Source organism: Dermacentor albipictus, chromosome 10, assembly GCF_038994185.2.
Source record: "Dermacentor albipictus isolate Rhodes 1998 colony chromosome 10, USDA_Dalb.pri_finalv2, whole genome shotgun sequence".
NCBI classification, from domain to species: Eukaryota; Metazoa; Arthropoda; class Arachnida; order Ixodida; family Ixodidae; genus Dermacentor; species Dermacentor albipictus.
Window position 1 is genome coordinate 40,300,313 of NC_091830.1, and position 13,448 is coordinate 40,313,760.

Sequence of the window (13,448 nt, forward strand, 5' to 3'; positions counted from 1 at the left end):
CGGAGTATGGGCGAAGTAACTTATCAGTTTCACCAAAACTAGAGCCCATGTTTGGGCCTCTTTGACGGGCGCAGAATATCTGGCCCAGCACAGCCTTCATGGGCTGCACGAGATGCGGCCATTATGCCCTTTTTCGAACGCTCGCGTAGGTGAGGTCCATTCTTTCCAGTTGTATCGGTGGTTATCGCATGGTAACACTGACAGGACAGTGTTCTTGGGAGTGGTACACTCCTCCCAGCTGCAGGCATACCTATTTCATGATGACGCTGACAGGACAGTGTTCTTGGAAATGGTACACCCCTCACAGCTGTCTGAATACGTGTTATCGAAAGCTGACAGGAAGGCGTTTCTGGAGGTGGCCCTCTTCCCAATTTTCGAATCGCTTGTTGGATAGTAGCGTTAGCAGGACATAATTTTTTGAACTGGTGTAGTCCTCGCAGCTGCTGAATCACTCTGCAGATGGTAACGCTCGCAGGACAGTGCTTGTTCTTTCACGGCAGTGGGGCATCAGAATGGCCCCGATCGTCTTGCACGTCAAACAATGCGGTTATGCTGCAATGCGCCGTGCTCTGTCCTTGACGGTGGCAGGTGAGGGCGTACGACGCCAGCGAACAGGAGCAGAAGGATCACCAGTACACGTGCGTGCACCGGTTTCGCGCCAGCGTCCAGACGGTGGCCACGTGCGTGGACATCCTTGTCTGGGCCGAGGAGGACGAGAACGGTGCCGACCTGCTCTGCGGCAAGCTCGCCGAGAAGCTCCACGCTGCGCACGGTCTCAAGCTCGCACTTGGTACGCACAGCCTCTTCCGAAAACTTTTCAGGCTGCATGTATATCTGTATATATAATGCCTTTGTGTAGTCGTCATCTCGTGGTATACCTGCGGGCGGTACAAAGCTGTGAATGGCGGAGAACAAACTTCTCGTCTTTAGTAACCTAAGAGTGCTGGCTAATCAGTTGGAGCCGCGTTCTGCGTGGAGTGGTAGTTTCGGGACTTGCGCATTTTCGCCCACAAAATTTACATACGCGAACAAAGAAGCCACCATGAAGAGAAGTGAATACAACATATACGGGTTTACGAGCGCTTAGTTTCAATTAAGTCTTTACTCTGTACAGTATATCAATATATAAAGCACACTGCACTTCGGACATGCTCATGTATACATTGGTCAATCGACAACGACACGCGCGCTCAAAGATATCTGCTGATAAAATCAGATTCACTTCTTAGGTGTGTGGATGTGTCACTAACACACTTCGGACTGGTTTGCAGAATGTGAAAGGCGCCTCAAGCAATGCCCGTGCCATCGTGTCACTATTTCACAAGTGTGTTGCCAAATGCACAACCATTTTATAGTCTAATATAAAGCATGCTCTCCCTAGCAAGTATTGAAGAAGAATGCATATGCAAGTGGGTCATTCCTTACTACTGTATTTACCAAATGGTTCTCGTATTGACACTGTCGCTGGATTCTACCACGTGGAGCACAGCGCCACTTCCCGAATAAAGATGCTGCGAAGATGAGGAGTCGTTTAAGAGACATTCCTCTATTCTGTAGTGTACCTAAATGGACGCTGGGTGAGCATGATTATCAGTTCTTTACTGCATTAGCATTAGAAGTGTCGAAGTGGGGAAAAAGGTGTATGTGTATGATATGTGGGAAGCCGGTCAGGTGGTCACGGTATATATAGCCACACAAGGGCCAGCACGGGAGGCGCTAAAGAAGACGCTTCACAACACACACAAACCCGCAGTGTTCGGGTAACACTAGAGATTGGGAGACGACTACCCTACAAAAACGATGTCCTTGTGTCGAAGCGTTGGCTCTATGCTGAGGCTTTCCTTGTTTGGTCACTGTCTAATATTTCTACGGTCTCAGTGTTCCGGTGACCCCCCTCTTTTTGCTCGCCTTTCAACCGCATCATCGTCACACCATCATAGTGGTGCCACCATCCCCCTGTTATCTCACCATCCAAATCGCTTAGATGGTAATTTGAATCACCACCGTCAAACACCCTTAACGATGCCAGCATTATGCTTTGGAAGTATTGCTCGTGTGTGCATTTAGGTTCTGCAGTCGGCATAACCTATACGCTTATATTGACAATAATCTTCGAATATTTTTGCAACAATTGTGCGCTGCTGATAATGATGATACTCATAATAATGATGATGATGATAACGATAATAATGATAACGATAATAATGATAATGATATGATGATATGATGATAATGATGATATGATGCTATGATGTGATGCTATGATATGATTATATGATGATGATGATGATAAGGAAAATTGAGCAGACATTAGTAAGCTCCTGGATTCCCGTGCAGGTCACCTGCCCATCCTCATCAGTTGCTTGAACGGCATCAGGACGCTGGCCGAGATGTTTCCCCTGATCGTGGACGGTTGCATGCTCGCCGCGCGCGACTTCCTGGGCGCCCCAGCACCCGTCCTGCTCAAGCTTTACCAGTGCATGGAAGAGCTCGTCAGCGGCGACAACGCCGGCGTCAGAAGCATCTGCCAGGCGGCGCTCAGACAGGTGCGTCCGAGCAACTGGCCCAGTATATAAGCTTCAGGTGCTACAGCTAACGTCGCAGAAAGTATTCTTTTATTCCCATGCCCGATACCTGGACCGCGACAAATATTCGACCGAATGGGTTTCTTTCGTTTTTTCGTCAGTTTTCGTGGTTTTAAAATAAGACCCGGATACAAAGGTACCAATGTAGAGGGCACGTGATGTGGTTAAATTGAGTTTTAGCGTGCGCTCGTCACCTAACGCCAACTGTTGTGGCTCCCGGAGACGCACGGGCCTTTTGGGTCGTCTGAAGGTCTAGATGCTGCGGTGAAACTCTGAGGGAGGACAAACGTCCTCTTCTACTGTCGCATGTCCCCATGTGGTGGCTGTGGGAGAGGAGGATGGCAGTCGCTTTTCATGCTAGCGCTCGCGCCGCTGGAGATAACGCACGTATGACGGATTGACTTATATGCGAAGCCACCTATACACTACACCGCTACGTATATGCGGCCTTAACAGCTCCGTTCTCCTCGTAATTACGCACTGAAACAGCAAGCACTATATGAATATCCGCACTGCCAGAAATTTATGCATGTGAGCGAACAGTTACTTTAATAAAGCCAATAGCTTTCTAGAAGCGTTTGGCTGTTTCCGTACATTGACAGTCGTCGTCGATTCGCACAAATTTTCTTCAAACGTGAAGGTTTCTTTCAGAGAAATCCGTCTGGGTTTATTTTGCATATCATCGCGTCACTCTCATGTGCATGACAGCTTTTGCCCTTTCATTTTGTGGAGGCCGGTTCCGGCAGTCGAAGCAGGCATGCCAGAGCCTAACCATATTCAATGCTAAAACGGACACGAGACGGGAATACTAAGTCAGAACCAAGTGGTACGCCACTCTGGGGCCCATTCTACGCTTTCTCTCTGCTAAAACGTTGTTCGCAGATAAAATAAATGCCGTGTTTGTCTTTTTTAATCATGCGCCAGTCAGCTGCGTTGCTCACGTCATTGGGGATACCAGGTATCTTGAGACTCATCTCATGCACTCGGATCTTTGATATCAGTTGGTGGGCAATTCTCTCCGTCGAATCGGCAAGTTCATTTGATCGAAAATTATTCGCGCCAAACATTCACTGTAAAATAATTTACACCCTTAAACGTGAAAAAGGGTGCAAATGTGTCTATAACTCCCACCCATAGGGTGTTAGTTGCATAAATCACACCCTAAGGATGGGAGTTATAGACACATTTACACCCCCTCTCACTTTTAAGGGTGTAAATTATTTTACAGTGTACGGGCTGCGGCGAAACATTCCTAATCGAATGCCACGCAGGTGCGCGACGCAGGCATCGACTGCCTGTGCGGAGTGCTTCGAGTGGGCATTGAGCGGGACCCCGAGATCGTGCAGGCGTACCTGGCTTCGGCTTCAAACCGGCTGTTCCAGGTAAGTGCGAAAATGAAAGAAGAAAAGTGACGCTGACTCGCAAAGCTTTTTGCTCGTAAGAACGGTTTCTCGTTGGCCCGACGGTTATGTTCAAAACATGGCAGCGATGACGTTTTCCCGGCTGCCGCAATCGCTTCCGGCGCCGTGCGGTGCGCGAAGGCATGGCATTAAAGTTATCGTTGCTTTGAAGGAGCCTTAACAAAACACATTGCGGGGCTAGTTGTTGATGTGTAACTTTTCTTAGGAAATTAATCCAGCGCCACTTTTTAGGACGAGGACACAAAGACATGACATAGCAAAGGAAGCCCATAAGCACAGCGACGTGTGCATGTTTACACTCTTGAGCCATGACTCAAATCACATGTCGAAGGAACTTTCTGCGAAATTATTTCAGACCGCGTGGTTGAAGATGCAATGCAAGCAAGTGTCTTCGCAGTCGATCGACCCCGACTAAATATCCTTACACAGAAACTAAAAGAACGCTCAGATGCAGTAATGTAATCCTGGACATAAAATACCACGAAGTAACGCTTCCGAAGTCCCCTTTTTGGTAGATGAGAACCCAAGAGCACGGTTATGTAAACGAACCCCGCCCTGGTTTATTACACAGGGGATGGCGAAAAGTTCAATTCCCGCTGATGGTATGCGCTGTATTGGACGTTGACACGCTGGTAGGGATATATGGGATTTGATCTGAGGCACTCTTAGCCTAGGTTCAGTCGATGCGTGCGATAGAAGCCGCATCGATGTAGCATGGGAATAGCCAGGACGAGTGTAGGCACGGAGGGTGATACAGCCAACTATATGTGGTGAACGCGGTTGTGGGTGTGTGGATATGGGTATGGATAGATGGCTCGTGAGTTGCTAGGGCAAGCCCTCTCCAACCTCCCTATGGATGCAAAAGGCCTTATTGTAAATGGATGTTAACACGGCTCAAAGTGACTGTAGAGTACAACTCTAAGGCAGCGTTTTTATTTTTGTTCAATCACAGGGACACTTCAGGCAGGTTTTCATTATCGCCGTCACCGTGATGTTACGTACAAAGTCCGAGTGCGAAAAGATCACGGCGCGCGCATTTTGCTGGGGGTGCAAGCGAAAGCGTGCGGCGGTGAGGCGAAAAAGGTAGTGGTGCGATGCGCGCACCCAGTGCTGAAGACTATAGCCGAGACCACACGTACGCTTGCGGACGCGCGTAAGCTCGCGTCCGCGCGCCTATCGCATGCCGCGTCTGGCGAGGAATGGCGGTTTGCACCCACAAAGACGCGCGACAGCGCGCGCTCACTGGGCTGGCTCACAGAGGCCTTGGTAGGCCGCCGCTTCGTATTTTGTTATCGACAGTGTTTCGAAACGCTTCGATATCTATAGACGTAATTGTTATATTTTTATTGCCGTTAGCGCAAAAGGAAAGAAGAACCACTTTCCTGCATGATATAAATCTGCTTCACTGAGAGTTGAACGTTTCGCGCCGCAGCTGCGTAGACAGGCGCGCGATAACAGAGAAGAGCTGTCCCCCGAAGACAGAGTTTCTCACTATAACACCTAGAGGGTAATCTGGCGCCACCGTCTATGGGAGTTTCTTAAGGGGGCACCGTGCCGTCATGGGAATGACGGTATATGTGTCTGCGAGGCTCGTGTTGGCTGGTGTTGTAAGAGGCTTCGTCTAAAACGTGAATATGACTACGCAAATAACGCATTCTCAAAGTAACATCTTCATAAAATGTTTCCGTTCACGCATATTACATTTTTACTTACACACGATGCATGGCCAAGCAAAGAAAAGCAAGAACAGAACTGTTTCAAAGCGAGCGCGAACCTTGTCGTCTGTCCTCCAACTTTAGCGGCCCGCTGATACTTTTTACGTAACATGTAGTCGTACACACAATAACAAGTTCTCATACTTAAACAAAACATGTTTTCGCGTAATAATAAAGCTAAAACAGCTTTTCACGTGCTGTTCTAGTAGAAAATGAATCATTGTGACAGACGGAATGGTACTTGCCAAGCGCGTCTTCAAGGTGTCCTGTCTCTACGAGAACGATGCCAATCCGCATCCACAATATACCGGCATTCCCATGCATACCACTAAAGCCCCTCAATCTCCCAAAGTAGCGCCATTCACTTCCCTCCTCCTCCGCTCGGCGCGGCCTCGACGGTGGCGCCGCTGGTGGTGGGCCTGCCGTAGCAGACGACGGCTAACACGCTACGGGAGGAAATCCGCGGAAAAGTTCGTTCGAGTCCTGCGGAGCAGTTTTTTCAATCTAGATCTTGCTTTGTCAGTCGGTAACTGGCCTTAAGAATGTCGTGTCGGATTTGCGGAAGAAATAGAGAAAAGCACCATTATTCAAGGCGTATTTAAGGCGTAAAGCGCGCGCACGTTGAAAGTTCGTGTTGCTGAAACACGACACAAGCACGCGGTGTGCTCAGACACGCGAGTAATTACCAGAGTTTCAGGTTTTGACAGCGCGAAAGTATGTGCACGTGGTTTCGTAGGTTAATTTACGTACCTGCAGGATGCTTTTGTTCGGCCGGCGCGTGAGAGATTCCGACTGTCTGCGGTCAGCAATGCCTGGCAGCAGGGCCGTTTCTGTTCCGCGCCTTTTACAGATGTACGTAGCTCATGCACAGGTTGTGGTGGCCATGAGCAACGTTTTCACACATAGGCGGTAGTCAGTCAAGAACTTTATTGAAGTCCTGAGGAGTTTCAATCCGTTGGAGATCCCATGCGGGGAACTCCTCCGGCAGAAACCGTAGGCGACACCCAAGTCGGGACGGGAACGTGGTGACGCTCCGCCAGTTCTTGGGCCCTCTGGACGGCCTTGAGTTGTAGTTTGAGGTCCGGGCTTTTGAGGGCTTCTTCCCATTCGGGCTCACTGGAGAGAGGGCCCTTTGGTAACGCGGTACATTGCCATAGCATGTGCGAGAGTGAGCAATAAAGTTCTGGGCAGTCTGGGCAATTTGCCGGGATTTCTGAGTTATAGTGACTTAGAAGGCCTCGGGACGGATACGAGTCCGTTTGTAGCATTCGAAACGCGGCCGCCTGCGCGCGTTCGAGTTTGGCGTGTGGGAGCGGGAATTTGGTTCTGCCTTTCCGATAGTGGGAGGTGATCTCTTGGTATGTGAGCAGCGGGTCATTAAACTGAATGTCCAGCCCCTCGTAGGCCGTGGGACCGTCGCGGCGGGCAAGTTCTCGCGCACGGTCGTGGGCCGTTTCATTGAGGTTAGCTTTTTGCGGGTGAATGTCTTTCCCCATGTGAGCGGGGAACCAGGAGAGGCACCGTTTGCTCTCCTTTGAGCTCGCTAGTAGTATATGCGCTGCTTCTTTAGATACGTTGCCGCATTCGTAGGCCCGAATTGCGGCACGCGAGTCCGTGAAGACATAAGTAAATGTGGGGTCTGCCATGGCAACGGCTACGGCTATTTGTTCCGCTTTAGCGCTGGTGCTCGTTTTAACCGATGCGGATGATCGTAGCGTTCCGTTGCCGTCCACGACCGCTATTGCGAAAGTGGATGTGCTGCCGTACTGGGCTGCGTCCACAAATGCGGTGGCTTCACGATCCGCATCGATGCGGTCGAGAATTGCGCGGGCGCGGGCCCGGCGCCTACCCACGTTGTGTTGTGGGTGGACGTTTCTGGGAAACGGTGAGACTTTGTATTTGTCTCTAATTTCGCTCGGTAGGGTAACCGCGTGCTCGAGATAGGGAGACGGGGAGACATTGGCGTCATTTAGGATTAGCCTACCGGCTTTGGACGAGGATAGGCGGAGTATTTGCGCCATAGTCTGAGCCTCGATCACTTCGTCGATGTTGTTGTGCATACCTAGCTGGTCAACCTTTGCTGTACTTGCTCTTTGTGGAATTCCCAAGACCTGTTTGATGCTTTTGCGCATGAGTGTGTTTAGCTTCGTCTTTTCTAGTTTCGTCCAGTTGTGGGCAGAGGCGACGTAATTAATGTGACTCATAAGGAACGCGTGGTATACGCGCAGAAGGTTATCTTCGCGGAGACCCTTCCTGCGCCCCGAGACTCTGTGGATGAGTCTGATCATGTTTTCGGTTTTGGCGGTCAAGTGTTTGATCGTGAGTCCGTGGCATCCGGTGGATTCGATTAGGAGCCCAAGAATGCGTATGTGGTTGACTCGCGGAATCTGTTGTCCGTCTCTTGTGTGTAGTGCGAGCGGAAGTTCGTCTAGAGGTGTTAGGTGGCGGACTCCTTGGCAAGACTTGCGAAATAGTAATAGTTCCGATTTCTTTGAAGATAGTTTCATTCCTGTGTTTAGAAGGTACTCTTCCGTGGCATCAAGGGCAGACTGTAATGCCTGCTCCATATCTCCCAGGGAGCCTCCCGGGCTCCAGATGGTAATGTCATCTGCGTATAGTGCGCAGTTTACGTTTGGGATGTGTCGTAGTTTGTCTGCAAGTCCCTTCATCACTATGTTAAATAGTAGTGGAGAGATGACTGAGCCTTGTGGTGTTCCGACGGAGCCCAGCGCGTAGGGGTCCGACTTAAGGTGCGAGACTCGCAGTCGGGCTTCTCTGTCTTTTAGGAAGGAGCGTACGTACTCCTGAAATCTCTGGCCGAGGCCGAGGCCTGCCACAGACTCCAGTACGAAGCGGTGCGAGACGGTATCGAATGCTTTCGTGAGATCGAGGGCGAGGATGCCTCGAACGTCTCTTGTTTTAACGTCGAAGATCTGTCTCTTTAGGAGTAACATCACGTCTTGGGTGGATAGGTGGGGTCGAAACCCTACCATGTTGTGTGGTAGGAGTTCGTGTTCTTCAATGTAGCGTGACACTCGGTTTTGAATTACGTGCTCGGCTACTTTACCCACGCATGACGTAAGAGAGATGGGTCGTAAGTTGTCGAGGCTAAGTGGTTTGCCGGGTTTTGGTATGAGGACCACCGTGGCAGTGCGCCATTGCGTTGGTACCTCTCCTGTTTCCCACACGTGGTTGATGTCTTTCGTCAGTAATGTAACGGCTTGGTCGTCTAGGTTACGCAACAGTCGGTTGGTTACACCGTCGGGTCCTGAAGCAGACCTGCTGTTTAGATTGTGTAGCGCCTCTCGGACTTCTGCTTCCATGAAGGCAGCGTCTAGTTCGGGAGTGGTTTCGGACTTTATGATCGGGTAATCATTGGGGTGAGCGACGCCTAGCGGAAGATACCGTTTGGCAATTTCTTCCAAGAAGGACTCTTCCGTTCCCCCTTTCCCTTTATGTGAGTGTAGAAGTCGGTCTAGCGCGTGACTTTGATTATCCTTCGTTTGGCTGTCGTCTAACATGCGTTTCAGGAGGTTCCACTTACCTCCTGTCCGCATGCGGCCGTCTACTGCCGAACAGAGTTCGTGCCATTGGAGTCTTGTGAGCTCCGTACAGTATTCGTCTATGTCTCGGTTGAGGATCGCGATGCGTTTGCGCAGGCGTCTGTTGAGACGCTGCTTTCTCCATCGCGCAAGTATCGAAGCCTTGGCCTCGAGTAAGTGTGCGAGGTGAGGGTCAACCCTTGGGACTTCCAGTTCCGTCTCTATGGTTTTCGTGGCTCTGGTAACGTCGCCCTTTATCGCAGAGAGGAGTTCCGCGAAGGAGTCATACGTATTCGTATCTTCCTTCCGTAACTTACGGAAGGTATCCCAGTCTGTGAGGGTGAAAGATCGGGGTGGGGCCGTCGTGTTCGGTATTTGTGTGCGTATGACGAAGTGATCGCTGCCCAGGTTCTCTTGCGTGTTCGTCCATATGTAGTTTGCAACATTTCGGAGTAACGTGAGGTCTGGCGTAGTATCGCGCTGCGTCGACGTACCCAATCTGGTGGGGAACCTATGGTCCGTCACCAGGGTGAGGGACAGGTCGTCTATTGCGCGCGAGAGGTTGTTGCCGCTAGGCCTGTTTATGGGGTAACCCCACGACGTGTGGGGGGCGTTGAAATCACCTGCTATAATGAGCGGTGAGTTTCGTGCCAATGACGTGGCTTTAGTAAGGATCGCGTGGAAGGATTGGTTGTAGTGCGCGGGGGAACTATAGACGTTTAGTACAAAGACACTTTGTTTTAAGAATCGGTTAGGGACGAGCTCGATTAGGATCGCCTCGATGCGACTGTTTTTTGGTGGGACGTCGTGAACGATGTGCGCGAGCTTTCTACTAACGAGCGTGGCGATGCCTCTCCTGGCGTCCCCTTCTCTTTTTGAGACGGTGCAGTAACCTGAGAGCGTGAGGGTTTCGCATAGGGTTTCCTGTAATAGTATTACGTGCGGTCTTTGGGGTTGAATTTTGAGGTACTGTTGCAGCGAGGATTTGCGTTTCGCGTAGCTAGCGCAATTCCACTGCCAAATTTCTAAAGTATCCCGTGTCGTGTTAGCCATGATGGTTTTGTGAGGAATTTATTGGCGCCGAAGGCTGCGTAGTCGTGTCCATTTGTTGTGGCTGGCTAGCTTTGTTTTTAATTTTTATGGCGACTTTGTTTTCGACAACCTCTACACGATTTGCTAGGGTACGAATACTTTGTAGGTTCTCTCGCGTGAGGCGCAGAATTTCATCTAGGGTGTCTTGCGGTACATTACACTCTTCTTCCGTCTCTGGGAGCGGAGGTGGTTTGCGTTTCGCTGTGCTTACTTTTACATTTGTCTCCTGGGGTGGTGCCTGTTTGGGAGATTTAAGGTTTTGAATCTCCTGTTTCGCGTCATTAAGCTGTGCTGTAAGCACTTGTATGGTCGCTCGGAGACCCGCTAGTTCCTGTCGTAGGGCTGTGACTATCTCGCTCTCATGCTCGGGCAATGAAGACCGCGTTACCTGTTTCATAGATGAGGCGTCCTGTTGCTGCTGCTGGTGGTGTTTCCCTCGCACTCGGTCGGCCCACGTCAGTTCGGTGTGGCCGGATGTAGGGCGCCCCCTGGAGCGGGAGCGGCTGTTGCGTCGTCCCCTGGAGCGGGAGCGGCTGCTGCGGAGGGCGCTGCGGCGCTCGGGTGTCGGCGTGACTGAGCGACTCCTTGTGGTCGCTACGGGAATTCCCGAGGTGGCGCTCGAATCGCGGTGACTGGCGCCGCTCGGTCCTCGGGAGCGGTTGCGGCCGCGTTGGTTGCGTCTGCGGCGGCGTCTCTGTCGCACGATGTAAGGAACTTGAAACTTGCGTTTGCAGTCCTTGTCGGCGGTGGGGTGTGGTCCACCACACAGAGTGCAGTGAGGAGTACACTGGTGATCTTCTGGTGGTGTTTTGAGGCCACACTTACGGCACCACGTGGTGCTGGGGTTAGGACAGACATCTGCGCGGTGACCGATGTTGCCACAGTTGTAGCAAATTTCGGTGTGCCTGCGAAAGAGCGTGCATCGAACAATGCTTGCTCCGCAGTAGATGTAACTTGGTACTCGCATTCCTTGGAAAAGGATTGTCACGGCTGTGGTGTTCTTGATTCTCTTCACCTCCAAGGCGTTGGGGTTGCGCTTCGTGACGATCAGTTCTCGGAGTTGGGAGTCGTTGAGCTCGAGGTCAATGCCTCGGACTACGCCTTTGCAGGTATCATCGGGTGGGGCCGGGTATACCGCGACCCGATACGTAGAGTCTTTCATGCGAATCTGTTGCACCGTGGCGTATGCTCTTGCGTTACGTTCGCTGGGGGTGCAGATGATGAAGATATTCTGAGTAACGTTGGGGCATATGGAGTCTTCCGTGAGGTCTTGAGGAGCCAGGGCTGCCGCCATTGCCAGGGCTTGCTCAACCTGCACTGGTGTGGATTTGGCCACGTTGAGACCGTCTCGGGGCCTTACGATGATACGGAACGTGTCCCTCGGTAGCTGAGGGAGTCTCGAGGTGGCGACGAGGCGCTGGTATGCGCTGTTCGGTCCGGCGGTGCGATCGCCGTCCCTTCGTCTGCCACGTGTACATGACGAACTTGCTCCTTGGGGTTGACTGGCCTTGCCCTTGCGTGGTTTGCGGTTATATGCCGCGATCCAGCCCGGGTCATTCGCGTCTTCCGGCGATATCGTCTCACCGGGGACGATTTCCATGTCGGTAGTGAGTGACTTGCGTTGGTCGCCCTAGGCCTACCTGCCTTTGCACGCCCAGGTTGAAAATTCCAACGCAGAAAATGTTGAGAAAGGGTCCACCCACCGAAATAAATCCGGTATCCACGGAATCCGTGTAACTTGCTGCCTTCGTTGGTGCGCAATTCACTTCGATTTGGGCTGAATAACCTCGTGAAATCATTGATGATATCGGGAGCCGATGTTTGCTTGTCCGCACTAGTCGGCGCCCCACTACATTCTTCTCTAGGCGGTATAGATAATTTTAACAACGTACCAGCATATGAAATCGTTATTTATTTATTACAGTGCAAATGGTTAGAATTTGATAGAAAAGAAAGAAGGAATTTGATGGGACAACTGGAAAGAGGTTCAGAAAATAATTATCCCCCTCCCTCATTGGCACCAGCAACACTTTTGTTGAAGTGCTAATTTTATCTCTGTATACTACGTGCGTCTGTATTCTTTTGCGTTGTAAGTTTTCACAAGGAAGCAGTGTTGCGTTAACTGGAACAGTCAAGGCACACAAGACAGAAGAAAAGTTGATTCTTGGGTTTTACATCCCAACACCACGATCTCATAAGGCACGCCATAATGGGGGCTCTGGATTAATTTTTTTTTGCAGCTGGGGTTCTTTAACGCACCCCCAATGCACTGGACACGGGCCCGTTTTGACACGGGCGTCAAAAGAAGAGGTTGGAGGAGCCGTGTCACTTCACAAAGCCGCGCGTTCTTTGCCACTTGCTCGAAGTCAGCCCGCCCGATCTTGTGAATCCACACTTTTCTTCGTTTTGCGTTGCGCCCGGCGGATAGTAAAACAAAAAGCTTTTTGCCGTCACTGGGTCTGTTGTGGCAACCGTAGGCGCAGCAGCACGGCATCGCAATTAAGCACTCGGCCCTAACACATTGTATAAAACTACCGCGCTCCTTCAAACCGCCTGCCGTACTTCGTGGCGCAGGCCCAAGAATGGGGGTCGCAGGCCCAAGATTGGGGGTCGCAGCGCGCTGGAAAGAAAAGATATACAAAACCGCGGCGCCTGCTCTGCGCCGGAAAGAAAAAAATATACAAAAGCGCGGGGCCCGCTTTCACGTGACACAGATTGGCCAATGGGGGAGCGGAGTAGGCTGGGGCGACAGGAGGAGTGGAGGAGGAAGCGCCTGGGTGAGCGGGGTGGCGGAAAGATCTAAGAATGGCGCTACTTTTGGAAAATTGAGGGGCTTTACATACCACAGCGCAGCAGCGCCAGATTTCCCTCTAGGTAATGTAATGAGAAACTATGCCCGAAGAGCTGTACGCCGCGTTTCGACGCGTACTAGCCATGCCGCACCGTCTGCGCATGCGTGGGCGTGTGAACGCGAGCTTGCGCGCGTCCGCAAGCGCACGTGTGGTCTGGGCTACTTCATCAAGCGCGCGCTGAAGGAGGAGAGCGTACGTCTGCTCTAGCCCGGCCGTGGCTGCGCCTGGTTGTCCGCGTGGC

General features: G+C 51.3%; 1 protein-coding gene across 1 annotated transcript in view; it reads left to right on the forward strand.

Moving 5' to 3' along the window:
- The window catches only part of LOC135907335 (phosphatidylinositol 4-kinase alpha-like), a 43,021-nt gene that overhangs the window by 8,633 nt on the left and 20,940 nt on the right, over positions 1-13,448 (forward strand). Inside the window, exons 5-7 of the mRNA XM_065439017.2 lie at positions 589-790; positions 2,338-2,546; positions 3,857-3,967. Of these exons, the coding sequence (XP_065295089.1) occupies positions 589-790; positions 2,338-2,546; positions 3,857-3,967 (522 nt within the window). The remainder of the gene's footprint in view (positions 1-588; positions 791-2,337; positions 2,547-3,856; positions 3,968-13,448) is intronic.